Source organism: Prinia subflava, chromosome 5 (genome assembly GCF_021018805.1).
Source record: "Prinia subflava isolate CZ2003 ecotype Zambia chromosome 5, Cam_Psub_1.2, whole genome shotgun sequence".
Classification (NCBI taxonomy): Eukaryota; Metazoa; Chordata; class Aves; order Passeriformes; family Cisticolidae; genus Prinia; species Prinia subflava.
Window position 1 is genome coordinate 11,267,039 of NC_086251.1, and position 17,044 is coordinate 11,284,082.

Here is a 17,044-nt window from a genome sequence, read left to right on the forward strand (position 1 = left end):
ATGTGCTCATAGAGCTTTAAAGCATGTTCTAAAAATAAAAAAGGGGAATTCCTGGAGAAACCCTGCACAGTTGATAGGCAAGGCTCTATATACAATTGTTACAGTGCCACAAAACTCAAATAATCCTGTCATTTCAAATTGTTCTCCTTTGTTGCAATCTCCGGGCAAGATGCACCTGCCTTGAGCGAGGGTCTGGGTACAGGATCTAACCACTAATAAGTGGAAAGGCCTGTATGAGCTTGTCACTAGGGGTTGCAGGTATGCACACATTTCCATGGATATTGGGTACAGTGGATGCCTGCAACGTGTGTTCACCCTGACTTGCAACACCAAGGCAGAGTATCACCAACAGGCAACTTTCGAATGATGATCAGGATGCCAATCATCATTCAGATGATTTTTCTACAAGTAGAGAATGAGCATTCTATCTCTTCTTTTTTTTCTAGAGTAGTGAATGTTGACAAGTTATACTGCCAGTTCTTTGAGTAGACCAATGATGTTTGTTTACTGTATTAGAATTAGTAACTGACTCCTTGCCAGAGTGAATGGCGAGACTTGATGTTGGTGCATGGATGTGATTGTGAAGAATCTGATAGCATATGCCAGAGAATCTCCCTGACCATTCTAAGTCAGTGTCTGATTGACTGTCTTCCACCTTCAGAACAAAAAGGGTGAAATGTGGGATCTGACAGTGGTCAAATAAAAGATTTTCAGGCTTCAGGCACTAGCTTGAGCCTGTGGGAAAGTCAAGTACACGGCTTTCCCACTATGGTCTGGGAAATCATAAGGAGGAATCCAAACAATCCTTGGAAGGTGAAAAACCATTAGCAGGTGGTGTTTTTCTAACTTGTTTACCGGCAGAGATGTTTACAGAAGGGTATAGGCTCTAAATGACCAACCATATTCATTGTACCAAAGTGCTGTATAAAAAGAGTGTGTTTGTAATAAACCTTTGCTATATGCCCTCCAATGAAGGCTCTGAGACGCATCGTTATTTTGCTGTCCCGAATCGTAACGATACTGCATATCCTGACAGTGTCAATTATTAACAGGAACATGTTTAACCATCTTTTTATCATTCGTTCATTCATTCACTCATTCATTCATTCACTCATTCATTCATTCATTCTTCATTCCTCTAGACTATTTATGTTACTGAAAATCCTACTTTTTTACTGAACTTTGTGTACCAAGGCACTTCACTATAGCAAGAGCCATGCATTGGTGCTTGATGAATGAACAGCATCAGCTTATAATAGAAACATGTTACCTGAAAAATCCTTGGTTTTTCATATTACAAGAATCTTTTGTAGTAAATTGATGATCCTAAAGCCTCTTGATTTCTCTCTCTCTGAAGTCATTCCTCCTCCAGCAAGTCATTTACAGTCTTCAAATACTTTTGAGTCTGTAGATACCCCCTACATCCAGTGATATCTATCTACTTCCCCACTCACTGACCATTCCCAGATCTCTTCATCAATACACACCCATCTATGTCTGGATTTTTTGAATTTTTTGTGCATGTCTTTTAAAAATTCCTCCCTACGATCATTCAAAAATGCTGGAAACTCTTAAGATTGCCTTCTTCTCCCAACATTTTCACTGTTTGGTAAGTTTTAAAACAGCCACACCAAAATGGAAGCTAAAGGACTGTGTTGGAGGGTAGAATTTTTTTTGTTGTTGTTGTTGTTTTTCTTTCTCTCAGGGAATGTTCCCCATTTGTTGCCTAAGAGATGGAAACAACCAATACTTAAGAGGCAAAAGATGTGGCTGAAAGGAGGAGGAGGGGAGAGGTGCAGTTGGCTACACTCCTAGCTGGGGGGGTTTCTCTTGGGAAGTGCAGATATATCAGGAGATTTTGGCTGGGGGGTGAGGAGGCTGGGCTCAGCTCCTTGCTCTCTCTCTCACTCTTGGGACCAGCAGGGAACAGTTGTTGCTACCACAGGGAGAATTCACCTTTACTTCTTCTTCCACAAAAAAACCTACTAATGCTTCAGGAAAATCTATTCATTAAAAACACTAACTCCATTAGTTTAACGAACCAGAAAGATAAGAGAATACAAATATTATATACATTAGACTTTCTGGACTATAAAGACATACTATTGATGAAGCTACTGCACAGTAAGGAGTGAGGAAATTTTTGAGCAAGAGTAATTCTACTGAATCAGACAAGCAAAGAATAAAACATGACATTTCAAACATATTCTAACTCCAGAGCTTGCCATCATCACAGGAGCTATCTGGAGCATACGTGACTAGCTACAACTCTTCTGTAACTGTGATGTATTTAAAAAATTTTCAATGCAGATTTGAGAAGCTCTGAATTCCTTTGTTTGCCTATCCTTCTAGTGCTAGGGTGCCACACAGGAATCCAGTAAGAAAAACAGGTAAGAAGCAATAAAACATGTGTGGATTTGTCCAATGTTGTTACTAAAGAAATCAATGAAAACCATATGAACAGTGGCTATTTGTTGTTCAAAAGACTCTTCAAACTACACTTCCTTTTCCTGAGTTACAGATGAAATCTAATTCAGCATGCTTTCACAGTATCTTTTTTCCCACTCAGAAGATTGTACCTTTAAGCAGATCAGTTACATAACAGATGTTGCTATTTGCCTGATGTATGAATATTAGACATGACCCAAAAGGAAAACTTAAGGTATTACTTTCTTCAAAACGTCCCTTAAATACTCAAATATACTGTAAATTACAATGTGGCCTCACCAGTCAGACAAATGAACAATTCCTCCCTTAAGTAACTGCACTGGCTAAAAAGCCCTCACAAGACAGCTGATATTCCAAATTGAGGCACACTCAGAATCTCTTTCGGAGAAAATAGTGATGAATTTGCATTCATTGTAGCTCAGAGTTGTTAAAACAAATTGCTGTACACTGCAATTTTGTTTTGAGTTCACCTGTCTCTGATAAATAATCTACAGTAATATAAGCTGTAGAATATAGAACTGACATAACTCCAGACAAGTTTGGTAAAGATTTGTAATCAGGGTAACCACATATACAATGCTTTCTGTAAATATCATTGCATGTTTGGCTCAAGACAACACAGACACTCTCTTCAGCTTATACAGGCCAAAGCAGAAAACAAGTAATCTTCATGTTGCTCAGTAAACTTGTGAATTTAACGTATCTACTTTCTGCTATCATACTATGTCTAAAATATGGATAGCGATTTTTTTTCATTACTTTCCCAGTTACTACTTAGCCATCTGCATTAACTGTAAAGCAAGGCTCTTAGTACTGTTAGCCAAGACAGTGTTTCAATTTCTCACAGTTGTTGAAACTTTAAAATACCTCTAATCATAAAATAAATACCTCTAATCATAAAATATGCTGACTACTGCTGATTTTGCTGCAAGACTTTTAAACAATAATTGATACATTCAAAATACTACTACAACAGAATATAGACTGACAGGACTGTTTCATTTATCATACTCATTTAGCAGATTTCAAAAAATGATAAAAAGCAGAATAAATAAATCAAAATATGAAGGCAGATCAGGAACTCTCAATTTTGTGGTGATACCTAGTGAAATATAACTGACAAGGGTTCTACAGAAAATGAGCCGTGGTGAGAGTTGCCTGTTTTCACAGGTCCTTATTCAGGAAATTTTGAAAAGTTGTAGAATAGATACACAGTTTGTCCACAGATACTACTGTATCAAGCTATACTTAAAACAGAGTGTAGGAAGCTAATGCACAGACATCTAATTACAGCATCGTCATGTGTAGCCGATAGAGTTATGGGACATCCCAAAATTTTCTGATATCCTGAGCTTTCTCACTTAAAATATTAATTCAGTTAAAAAAAAAAAATACTTTTTTCTACAGCACTCATGCACCTGCATAATATAAGGTTTAATATGTCACATTTGGTGATTGTTTTCAAAAAGCTGTATATTTTTTGCAGTTAAAACCCACAACAGTATAATCTGGGATAAAAAGACATTATGGGCCCTTCAAAGGTGTCTGAGTGAAAAAGATGGAGTGCATCCTAGGTTGAGCAGTTGTATCAGGCAAAATAAGTAAGAGCAAATATATTCTTATTAAACATTGGACCTTGTCTTTCAGTGCTCTGAAAAAACAGGGTTTTAAGTAACACTGTTTAAATATACTATTGTTTTAAGGGACTGTATTAATAGCTGCATTGCTCTCAGCTTTCAGAGTCAAGATGAGTATGGCTTTGAAATTTTCTGTATATGTTAGTGCTCCTTGAAATTAAGACTGAAGAGCTGAGGCCAAAAAAAATGCTGTATTCACACTGACATGAAAACTTGGCCTTTCTGCTCTGGAGAATAGTGGTAAAGGGTCACATTCTCATGTACATTTTTGTGTCAGAAATCCATCTTCTAGTAATTTCATCAGTCTCTTTGGATTATTAAGTTTGCTAGGTTCACTCATGCCACAGAAGCACCAAACATCCTTGGAGAAGTCTCCATGTGATTCTTAATCACAAGTCCAAATTCCTGAATACTGAAAACTCTGGAACAATCAATGTGATGCTTACAAATTCTCATTTAAATTCACAAGAAATGCAAATCAATTTCACAGGTTGTTTTATAAAGAATGCAGGTCATTAAGATCTTAAAATCAGAGTAAAGCAACCATAATGGAAAGCTCTAATCTACAACAGCAGTGGCTCTCAAAGTAGCTCAAAGTGATTTAGCAAAAAAAGTCAATGAATCAACAAGCTACACTGTGAAGGCAGAGCTATTAGAGATTCTCAAGCCAATCCTCAATCCCTCTAAATCACACTAAAACTTCAAGTGGCAATATAAAAAATGAAACAAAATATTTGGCACAGATGAGAATTGGAATACATCTAGAAATACATAATTTATGGAGATCCTTTATTTCTTCAGAAGTCTCAATTCAAGCTATTCCAAGATAAATCCCTTGAGAGGCTAAACCAGTACTCTCAAAGACTTAATGTGTATTGAAGTTGTTGAACTCCTTCCTGCCTCATTTCAACCAGGAAACATTGAGCTGCTTGACCAGAAACATGAGAAGCACCCCAAGTTAGCTGCTAGATTTCAATCTGAAGTCACGTTCTTAAATCTCATACACCAAGATGAAAGCAACTCAACTTTAAAGCACAAACAGATTTTCTTTTTTCCAGCACTGAACTCCTTCATTAAAAAGCTTTGATAGAAGTATTTAAAAATCACACTAGTCAATAAGAGCACTATCTTGCAAAAACCACGGGAGAATTAGGCTGATTGGAATGCTGAGCAGCGAAACAGGCAAACCTCACTTCTACTGCCTTGAGTGACTTCTTATCAGATAAGGAAATTACCAGGCAAGCTACCATTCAAAACAGGGCTGCCATCGATTATCTGCTCCTCCTGCACAACCATCGCTGTGAAGAATTTGAAGGTCTTTGCTGCCTCAGCTTGTCGTCGAAAGTGGAGAACATCCATGTCATGATCAACAAAATGAAAATCATGGTGAACAACATCAAGAGAGAGACAGAAGACTGGCTGAGCGGACTGTTCAAAGGCTGGGGACTCTCAGGCTGGGTGGGATCTGTGCTGAAAACTGTGTTTTTATATTGTTTATTTTAGTTATTGTTACTGTAGTTATAGTTATTGTAGTTGTTAGCATTGTTTTTGGGCTAATCAAGCAAATGGTTTTTCAATTAATCTCAAGCTCATATTCCCCTCCTGAGGTTTACCATATAGAAACCCTCAGTGCTCCAACAGATGACCTAGAGGCCCCAGTTGAAATCACTAGACTTCCCGATGAAGAAGGACCAACTTACCAACCTTGGTTTGGCGAGCATTAAGCAACCCAAACCCAGTCCTCTTCTTTTTAAACAAAACAAAACAACCCAAAACAAACAAAAAAAACCACACCACCAAAAGAACCAAAAAGGGAGATGTTGCAATGTGTTTAATGATGTGAGAGTTAATTCCTGTTAATAGTTTTTCCCTATCCCCACCCACGTTTGAGTCAGTCCTCCCTTTCTTCCTTTTCCCCAGACCCCCAGAACCTTCTACACCCCTTCCTAGAGACATGTCCATCAACAAAAGGTGTTTTACTCCCTCAGGGGAATCCCAGAGGAAGGCATCAAATGATAGGAGAAAAACAAAGGAAGTAAATCCCCCTAAAAGACACTGGCTCACCTGAATGTCCCTCTACCTAAATTATCTCCTCCCCTGTCCCCTCATTGGTGGGCTCCTTGCCCCTTGCTCCCACTCCTTCCCCAAATAAAAGGGACTGCAGACCATGTGATCGGGGTCTGCCACGGGTTGTTTGACTGGTTCAAAGTCTGTGCTGCGCCTGAAATAAACTGTGGACTAAGAAAACCCCTCTGCAGTCCAGCTCCTGCTCTTTCATCTCGTCCAGTTTCTCGGCAAGTAAACACCAAGGAAAGCGGTCTCCTTTTCCCGGCTCCCTGAGGGTCTGCATCTACTGTCCTCAGTCTGAAACAAGTTGAGACTTGAACCAACACGTGGTAAAGGTGTAGCCAAACTTTCTTGCAAAGTGTGCAGGAAACTGTAGTCTGCGTACCAGGGTAAAAGTGCTAGATGTTTAAAATTTTAAGCATAGTAATTGCCTTGACCTGCACTTTAAACACAGATTTATTCAAATCCACCCACTGAGTATCTGTTTACAAGAGCCTCTTGTAAATTAGGTTGCCTCTCCGTCTGAAGACTGTAAGTTTTCAGTAGAGTCCCCCAATAAAACAAGCAGGTGCTTAGCACCTGCCCCGCATCTATTATGGAAAACACAAGATCTACCATAAGGCTGCAGTATATTTTTATGCCCTACATGTAAAAGATTATGATTCCTAACTAGCTATCTTTCCCTGGAATTATTATACTACAAATTACTGTAGAAATTATCTTTGCCCTTATCAACATTATCTTATATCTCCTTTATGAATAACTAATAATTACTTACCAGTTTTAAACAAACCTGTATATTAAAGTATATACAGTAATAAACAGTATGTATTACTTGTATATTAATCTTTAAGGAAGAAGATTACTCTTTTGTAAAGGATGGTTAGGAAGAATTTAGTAAATAATAAACATTTCTTTCCCTTTCCTCTGACATAATTCCTTAGAGGCCACAGGTTGCTTCACCTTTTGAAAAAGTAAAAAGTATAAAGATATATTTACTAATTTGGTTTTTATCTGAGAATATTAATGAAAGAAATAATTTCAGAAAAAAACAGTTTCTGCCAAAGAAGAGGACAAAAATAGCCCGAAAATACTATACAGATGGCTAAACAGATCTAACACACTGCTGTGCAGAGACACAGATTAGTCTACCTCTAGGACACTGCTCTTTTCAATAGACATTATCTTTGGATACAAGTAGAAGAACAAGAATTGTGGGGGTGAAGAAGAATGAGATTCATTTTTTTCAATCCTTTTTGTGTCTTTTTATAACACTGTGTTGAGCTCTGCTGCAGGTTTTGAAACTGAGGGTTTCACTCTGCATACACAATTTGAACAAAGAGCAAGACAAAACGATGGAAGCAGCCTCCTACTGTGAACACCTCCTCACTCTGTCAAGAAGGGAAAGATAAATTAAAGAAAAACAACACCTAAATTCTAAACAGTAACAAATCCTCGAGACATAATTTTTTTTTTCTTTCTTTCTTTTCTCCTTCCTGTTGAAGGCTTCTAGACACACAAGAGACTGGAGAACTTAGTCTTATTCCTCCAAACCTTGTAAAAACAGTTTTGGTACTGAAACCACAACTTCTGAGCTAGAAGAAACTGCTCAAAGTAGGTAAGAGGAAAAAAATGCTCTCTACCCCATTCTGTCTCCCATTTTAAAGGTTATTCCTCTTTACAAGTGAGTTTGAATATTATGTTACCTGGCAATAGGTAGGTTCTGTTTCTGAAGACTTTAAAATTATTTTGTATTTGTTTTCAGGAACTGTGAGATTTGCTGCTGTATATTTTTCATAAAGTGAGTGAGAATCCACATAAAAATAATGCCCTGTCAATGCTCCCCCAAAAAATGAAGCTTGGTCTTAATGCAAGTGAAGCATACAAGGCACAGTTGTGATGGGCATTTGGCCATTTCCTGAAGATTACCACTGATTCTGTAAAGAAAGGGAATTTAGGGCACTATTTTGTGAGCAGCTGGAAAACAAACAATGCATTTAGTCAAAATCTCAGCAACAGTAAGTTAGAAATTATAGTAAGCAAAATATTAAATTTTAAGTAAAGACAGATAAAAAGTACTAAATTAAAAGGAAAAAAAGACACATTTCTTGTTTCTGAGATCAATGTCTGTGAACTTCAGAGTACCAGATGCTCAGCTTCTTCTCAATACCTCACGATGACAAATTCTTGATTACGATTTATGTTTGCTTAGTTTTCCTGTAGCATTTTGATCAAGATTTCGTACCGTCCTTCCTCATTCCTAAAAGCTTTAGGCTGAGAAAAACAGACTGAACTCAGGTACATGCTGTACAAAGCACACTGCATTTGAGAAGATTGAGAAAGCTAACACAGTCATGTTAGTCAATACTGCACAGGTTACATAGCTCCATAAAAGCATCCTCTCTTTTGCAAAGCCTGATGACTGGCAAGGTACCATAATCAGGATTTCTTCAGGAATAAGGAGATGAGAAGAACAATCTTCTTAAAAAGTAACTGGCAAAACTCACTTAGTTTTTACAAAGTTTTATGAGTTGTGCAAATAAAGAGTTTCATAAATCAGAAGTCAAAGAACTTGAACATAATTTAAGCTGAACAACAAAAGTTAGTTTTGGGGTAGGTTTTTTAAAGATTATTACAGAACAGCTGCATTTTTTCTGAGGGTTTTGGCAATGATTCTGGAGCTTGGTAATTATTGCTTTAATGTAAGAAATACTATCTTATGAAAAATTAAGAATTAACACTGTGGCTTCAAGGCTTCTAATGCTTTTATAAATGTAGATTTGACAGTGGAAAAAATATGGTTTTATACTAATTAATTACCTTTGAACTTGACTAAACCAGACTTTTTACAGTCTGAGACAGCATCACTCATTATTGCACACAAGACTGGCATTAAATGCAAAACCTCTATAGCAAGGAAGTAAATTTATTATGGGATTACCAGAATGGAAAAAGTGCTTTGAATTATTTATTTTCAGCTAACAAGTCAAAGAGAAGGACTTGAATGAGGCAAAATCCAATAAGTGACCTCATGATTTATGTATAAAAAATACCATTTCCTATCATAATTTATGGCATATTACATTATAAGAATAAAAAAAAAAAAGTTTGTCAGTGACTGAAAGAGAACAAAAAGAGAAATCTTGGTTCATCTGATCCATCAAAATAGAATTAGAGAGTAAAAATATTGGTTCCATGATCAAGAAAAAATAAAGTTCATTGAGAGAATTATCTTTTTTCTAACATGAACACAATACAAATTTTATAGTGATGGTACTCACAATTGGAAATTCACCTTTATATTTGCTGATCAGCAAAGTGCTTCTATTAAATTGAGCTTGACAATCAAATTCCCAGACAAAAAAAAAAACTCGAAGAGATAGATTGAACCTATAGCCAATATTCTTCCTCTACATTTGTATTTGGATGATAACAGGATGACAGGAAGACTAAAACCTGAAACAAACCAGGTAACAAATGCGGTGAACCATAGAGGGTGAACGACCTGTCTGTATCACGCATATGGGCATCTTTAGATGCATCTGTACAACAGCTGAGACCCAGAGCCGCACCGCCTTTCAGGAAGAAAACATTTCGGCGGGGCGGAGCCGCCGTGGGGCCGGGGCCGGACCGGGACCCTCCGGCCCCCGGTACAGTTCTGTAGCGCTGCTCGGCTCGGCTCGGCCCGGCCCACTGCACGCCCCGCCACTGCAGCCGCATTATTTGACATCCAGTAGAGCATCCGAGAGCATCGGCTAGTGCGGCTCCAGAGCGGGACCCGGGCTGCAGCCCGCATGCCAGCACCCATGGTCAGAGAGCAGGCACGCACACAGCAGGCACCTGCTGGCACCCACGGGGCGATGCAGCACGGAAACCGCGGCGACACCCGTGTGCCCCCTCCCTGGGCACCCGCACAGCGGGCAGATGCGCGCAGCTTCCCCACGACCGCCACGGGGACAGCGGGGTTTGTACTCACCTTTCTGCTGCCGGAAAGACTGGATGGAACCCGAATGGTGAACCATCCTCGCGGAGATGAGATGGAGAGCACCATCCGATTTGCCCGCCCGCCGGCTGCGGCGGCTGGGGGCGGGCGCCCAGCGCTGCGGCCCGGCCTGGCGCGGCCTGCCGCGCAGCGGGGGCCGAGGGAGTGGCGCCGGCAGCGCCCGCCGGGGAGGGGACAGGAGAGGAGAGGAGAGAACGCCGGCCCGGAGCGGCGAGGGGCGGGCGCGGAGCCGGCGGCTGCTCCTCAGCCCGCAGCCCGGGAAGGGAATTGTGTCAGCGGGAAGCGGTGGGAGTCCGTGGAGACCCCGCTGCGGAGAAGCGCCGGCCCCAGCCCTGTTAACGTCTTGTCTGTGTTATTCCTATTGCATTTTTGTACCCTCGTCTCCCTTTGGAAGACATCAGCTGTTCCTATTAAGATGAAGGGCAGGGAAGTAAAAATTGCACCTCCTTTGCGCAGTTACAGCTGCATTTAAATCTCAACGTTGTGAGTTAAGTTCGTATTACATCACCTCCATCCCTGTTCTTGCACCATGTCCCTAAGTTGCATCACCAGCTTTTTTTATTTGTATGTATTTTATAAAACTTAAGAGTCTCAAACTTACTGCATATAATTTTTTACAAGATACTAAATTGTACATCCAAGCCTGATGTGGCCCATTTCTATGCTATTTGTGTTATAGTTTCCCTTCCTCTACAGTGTGTGCCAAGCGGCTCATTCCAGACAACACAAGATTCAAACTTAAAAGGTTTTTATTTCTTTCCTTGTTGCTGTCTGCTCACATTATTCTCTCTGCATTCTGAATAAGTTTTATGATAGCATCATGAAATTCCTGTAGAATAATTTGAGTTTAATTTTCAATTCTTTTTTCTACCACAATAATCTGGGGATTTTGGTCCTCCTAAATTCATTCAGTAAAATATTCTAGTCTGCATCTAGCAATATCTATATCCTCTTCTCCATTTAGGGATACAAACATTATTTATTCATCAGAAGTTAATTCAATCACCTAATTAGCACAGCATTACTACAGCATTCCTTCAAAGTTTGTGGCTCCATTTGTGTGCTATAAGATTTTTTTCTGACAGTAAAGGCAGAACTTCCCCACAGCTGACTGGTTCTTGTCATATACCATCTGATTAAAAAATTATGTAATTACCACCCTTTACTACAGGCCAGTCTGTACTATAAAGTTGTACTTCTTTGTCTGTATCAGTGTAACTAAGCAACCAAGATGGATAAAACTTTTTGATTTTTCTGTAAGAATGTTTTTCTACTATGAAAACATATTAAACAACCATATAAAGCAATACACCATGCATGGGCTCTTGTAGAAAGGTAAGCAAAATAAAAATTGCATCCCAACTGGTGAGGTACTCCCCAGCACATTTTTTTTAGAGTATAACAGATACTTATCTTACATAACATGCAGCTGGCACATCCATTTGATACCATAAGGGGAAGAAATAAACTGACCTCCTCAGGATAGGTGACCACATTTCGGGTTGGTTTGCAACATTTGCAGAAGGTTTGTTGTTGGTTTAGGAAAAGATGCAGAAGCTGTAGTGCTGTGTATCTTACTCATTTTTTGGTCTCCAGTAGCTGTCTGCACACCAAAGGTAATAGAGGAGGCATTCCTCTGCATTCTTGCAATTTTAGAAAAGCTGCTGAGAACAGCTTCTTCCTGCTGAGATACAGCACTATAGATGTTGCATGGCAAAATAAGTTAGCCAGCAGACTTTTGCTGATCAACAAGTTCTGGCAAACTAAAAGCAAGCTTAAAAAAAGAGGTAGAATAAAATCTTTGTTGTTTACTTTCAAGCTTTAATGTAGACATCAGAATAGATTCATAAAGATTAAAACCAAATCTATATCCTGAAAGCCAGGTTATAGCCAGAAAAAAAACCCCAGAGTGTAGTAAAAATTATAAACTTAGTCATTAACAAACATATGCAATCTGCAAAAAGCAAATGTGGTTCTTCCACTGCAATGGTCTAAACCTTTGTCAGGTTGTAGGGCAGATCTATTTCTTTGAGAAACCTTGGCTGACACTTTTTGAATTGTCTATGAAGTAGAAGAGCAATACATTATGCTCCTTCTCTTACCAGCACAAAACAAAAGAGGACCACTACGGGCTCTGCAATGATAATAATTACAAAATACAGAAGAGGGAAGAAGAGGGGCTCATAAGTAAAATTACAGATTAAAGAGATTACTGCACTTCATCTTGGAAAAGAGGCTGTCAGCTGCCTGGTAGTCAGGGACATCCTTCTAATTTCTGGTCCACAGTCCTCCACAAGGACTTACAGAACTCCTGAATTCCAAGTAGATTTCACAGACACTAATAATACACAAAATGATGGAATGAGAAAGACAGGGTAAGGCAGTGCTAGAAAAACCCTGTACAGGGATTAAATTCTGAGACTAGAAAATTATAAATTATTGTAATTATAAAGCTCTATTTCTAACAGTAGGTGGTATGTATGCATGAAACTATGGATAAGACGGCTGGGATTAAGATCTGCAATGAGAAGAACAATACCTCTACAACAGTAATTTTTAAATAAAATCTTTCACACTGTCAACTGACTAAACTTGATAATTGTAAAATATGATCATATGAGGATCTTGGAAGATAGTTCTTTGGTAAATAAGGAGAGTTTGAAGATCTTTTTAGAGTGCAGGTAACAGAACAATTAAGAATTGATGGCTAAGCTATGTAGGAAATGCACACATTCTTAGGCTTCATATGCACAGGTTACATTGGCTCTGAAGTTCATTGAAATAAAAATCTATCTGCATAAGCACTGTCTAATAAATGCTCTCCTTTGAAATATTTAGTTATATTATGCTATGTCCCACATTTATCACTGTAAGTTTTTATAAATCTTTTCTAAAACAGATGAAAGATGGAGACATCAGGATCAAACAGAACTAGATTAAAATATTCTGCCTTGAAAATCAGCAGAACCAAAATCGTTACTTTAAAGCTTAAGGTTGATATTACTGTGTTTTGATCTCAGTTTTAGGTTTTTAGTTTTGACAGTGAGTCTAATTCTCTGTGATAGACATCCTTTTTCACAGGATAGTCTTTGTCAGAAGAGATAAGGAAATAAGATTTGGTCTTGCTTCACCATATTACATCTAGCCTTGTGAGAATCTGTATTATTTGAGATCTGTAAAATTTTTAAATTTTAAGAACAGGAGCACTGAGTTGTTTTGCCACTAGACCAGGCTCTGAGAAAGTCATGCTTTAAATTAATTTTTGTACTTCCACAGTGCTTTTCAGATAGATGAACTAGAACACTAAATTAAAACCTAATTCACCTGTGTTGTGTCCTATGCCAATCATTTCCTTAAGAAAGTAGCCACCTCAAAAGTTAACTATAGCCAGTGTTAACTACTGCCCAGAAAGAAAATGAAACTTATTCCAGAGAAACTGCTGCAGTTCAGCAAGTGCACCTGAAAAATCCCCATACATCAATTCAGGCTGAGCAGCAGCTCTAGTAGAAAGGACCTGAACATTATGAGAAGCACTACCTTAAAAACCAGCCAACTGTACACTTGCATCACAAACAAAGAGACCTTAGAAGAAATGTAGCCAGCAGATCAAAGTGTTATTAATCCCCTTTACTTGGCATCACTGTAGCTGTACCTGCAATTTTGTGTCTAGCTTTCCCACTTCACACCTACTCAGTTCAGGAAAGGTGTTAGAAAATTGGAAAAGGTCCATAAAATGCTACTCAAGAAGGTCGGGGGGGTCTACAAGAAATAAACTGTGAGAAATTGAACGAACTAGGCTAATTTAATATGAAAAATAAACTAAGGAGTTCCAGGAGTCTATAACTACTGGAAAATCACGTGCAAAGATTACAGCACTAAACTCTTTATAGTGCTAAATGATCTGTTTAGTGACAATAGCCGCACATGATGGCATGGGAGGTTCCGACTGAGCACTAATAATGAGGTTTTACAGCATTGGTCATACATCATCAGAACATGTAACTCAAAAAGAGGTGAAATATCTGTCCTTGAAGGTTTTCAAAATATGACTTGACAAAGCTGTGTCTGACCCAGTCTGATGATGGCAATGGTAAAGCTTAGAACAGGAGGCTGGACCTGCAATGGTTATAATAAAGGATGTAATAAAAATAAAATGCAAGGGAGTTGGAACCAGATTGATTCAAAACAGGAAGTAGACACACAATTTCAAATTATAATTAAAATAAACCATAAAGTTAATTTTTCGTATCTACAGTGAGTGACTTAGTTGAATATATGCTTATGTGACTTTTCAAAGGACAAAATAACAAGATGATACTAAATGTCCTTTCTCAAACATACTAATTTCTAAAATTCTTGTGAAGTACAGTTTCTAATCAATTTGCAAGAAAGGTTTTGAGACAAGGTGATTCTTAAGTGTAAAATGTTGTGTGAATAAGAGCATTAAACATTTACAGCAGCACCCAAAATTGTCCCGGTGCCTTTAGAGAGCTCAGTCTCTCTGCCTGCCCAGGCTAGCTCAGGCTCCGCAGCAGGCTAAAAGGTGCAGCCAGGCAGGTCACACAAGCCTGCTGAGCCCTGTGAGTTCCTGTCCTGAGAGGCTGTGTGAGGCAGTGGAGAATGCTGACAATGACGGAGAAGAAGAAGGGAGGAGCCAGTCCGGTAAAACGACAAATTTATTTGGGGGTCACACGGGACCTCCCTACCACCTGCAGAATCCTTGACTGCACCCCCTAGGCTGTTGTGACCTGCCCTTTTATAGAGCAGTGAAATGGGGCGTGGTAAGGAGGTTACAACCAATGGGCTTCAACCAAAGAGGTGGTACCAACATGGGGTGACATTACAGAAACCAATCAGGGACAACAGGGAGGGGTTTACACAGACCATGAGGAAAGATTGACAAATAATGAAGAGTTATATGACTTGGGGAATTCCAGGATAATACCAACAGGGGAAAATGGGGTACAAGGAACATACTGTTGTACAATCAACCTGCACAAACCCAACAAACCTACCATGAACTTAATTCCACACCACCGCACAAAATTATTTATTTTGCTATCAATTTTTATGTAGTATATTTAAATAGTATGAAAAATCAGTATTTACAGGATTGTTGAGTCCACCTCTCAAGAACAGCAGTTCTGTACTACCTAAAGTTCTGCAATGCAAAATTCATCTTGTTTAATATTTGCAATAAAGCTGTTTCCAAATTTTTTGATCTTACTGAAAACAGAAGGAATTTTGCCATAGACAGTAGCACAATTATTATCTCTCATGAAGCTCTCAGTCGCCATGGAGAATGTCTAGAAAGCAGATTTTAGAGCATGCTAAAGTATGTAGTAGATCAATGAAAAAACTGAACATATTGATAAAGCTTTTACCTTGTGTTGCTAAGACACAAACTCTTGAAATCAAACTGATTTCCATATTTTAATACTTCATTTCTATGGTAATTTAAGAGACATTTTCTCTTGGTATAGACAGAATTTTCTTACATCCATAGAACTGACTGTGTTTTCTGACTGATCTAAAGTGTTTGGGATTCAATTCTGTAGCTGACTGCAAATGCATGCTTACTTTTAAGCTTATACATTACTTTTATAGATTCATGTTTGCATCCTGATCGTCTCCCTGAATGTGGTTACTTCTGCAGTTTGAGATTAATTTATCAAGCTAACATGAAAGAAGGAAACAAAAACTCTACAGTCCATATGTTTAGTAAAAATTAATTTTCCTCAGAAAAGAAACTCAAATTTGTTGTTAAATATTTGGGTCAAAAGCTAAACTAGAATTGGAAAGAGTTCCTCATTCTTGTGCCTGGTATACACTGTAATCCATGTAACATACCAATACGGAAGTGAAAAAATAAGGGAAGCGTCCATTGCTAAAAATCCCTTATATCATAATGCAAAAAGATTATAAGGAAAATACTAATGTCAAGAAACAGGTGAAGAGGAAAAACAGAATCTTGATAGCAGTATCCAATTTACATACTTATACATATTTTTCAGGAAGGCAAACTTCTACATTGTGGTATTTTTCTCTTCTATTATACATCTCAGTTTTCTTATTTCACATTTTATCTGAAGCAAACTGTCACCCTGATTTTTTCAGCCTTCTGGTGTTTTCATAGTTTCTGAATTCTTTCTCACATGAGTGTTATAAATAAAAGTAATGTTTTCATTAATACAAGTATGTTTTTCATTCCTCTCTTGAGGAGAGAGCAATTTGATGGACTTTTGGTTTGACCAATGTGGTTGGAGAGGTGGCAACCTTATCCTCCAATCCATGGTCTGGTTGAAAATACTATATATATTGGGGTCAGATAATAAAGGTCGCTCTTTTGCCCTGTTAACTGGACAGAGTCCATGCATTCCTTTTGTGTCCTACTGAGGCAGCAAACAGCAAGAGAGATTATTCTTCTCTGACTCTACAGTACCAGCTATCAAACTGCTGCAACAGCCTAATTTTTCAAGTAAGGAAGAAAACAATCAACTAGACTAATAAAAGCCACTGCCAGTGATGAAACTATCCATCATCTCAATTTTTTTCACTGTGCAGACCTATTCTGCAAACGTGCTCATTGTTTCTTGAGTATCATGTTCTTAATACAAGGAGCTTCAAGAGTTACAGCGCGAGATACTCTTAGAAACATGATGTTGATATAGTCCTTAGCTGCATGGTCTAAAATTACAGTTAAAAGAAAAGCTACCATTTCGGCATTTCTTCCTAGATTTATGAAGAATTTCTTGTCTTGTCTCTAAGAAGATTTGGTCTCCTGGGTCATCAGCTCATTGTTTAGAGCTCACTGTTTAACCCTCTATTGCTGCTTAATGCAGTTTTGAGAGCCAAGCCTTTCATCACCTTCAAGCTAATTCTTTGTAGA

The 17,044-nt window shown here is 38.5% G+C and overlaps 1 protein-coding gene across 1 annotated transcript in view; it reads right to left on the reverse strand.

Annotated features, from left to right (window-relative positions):
- The window catches only part of ANO3 (anoctamin 3), a 147,372-nt gene extending 136,570 nt beyond the window's left edge, over nucleotides 1–10,802 (reverse strand). Inside the window, exon 1 of the mRNA XM_063397999.1 lies at nucleotides 10,129–10,802. Within this exon, the coding sequence (XP_063254069.1) occupies nucleotides 10,129–10,174 (46 nt within the window). The 5' untranslated portion in view covers nucleotides 10,175–10,802. The remainder of the gene's footprint in view (nucleotides 1–10,128) is intronic.
- Nucleotides 10,803–17,044: the final 6,242 nt, after the last annotated feature.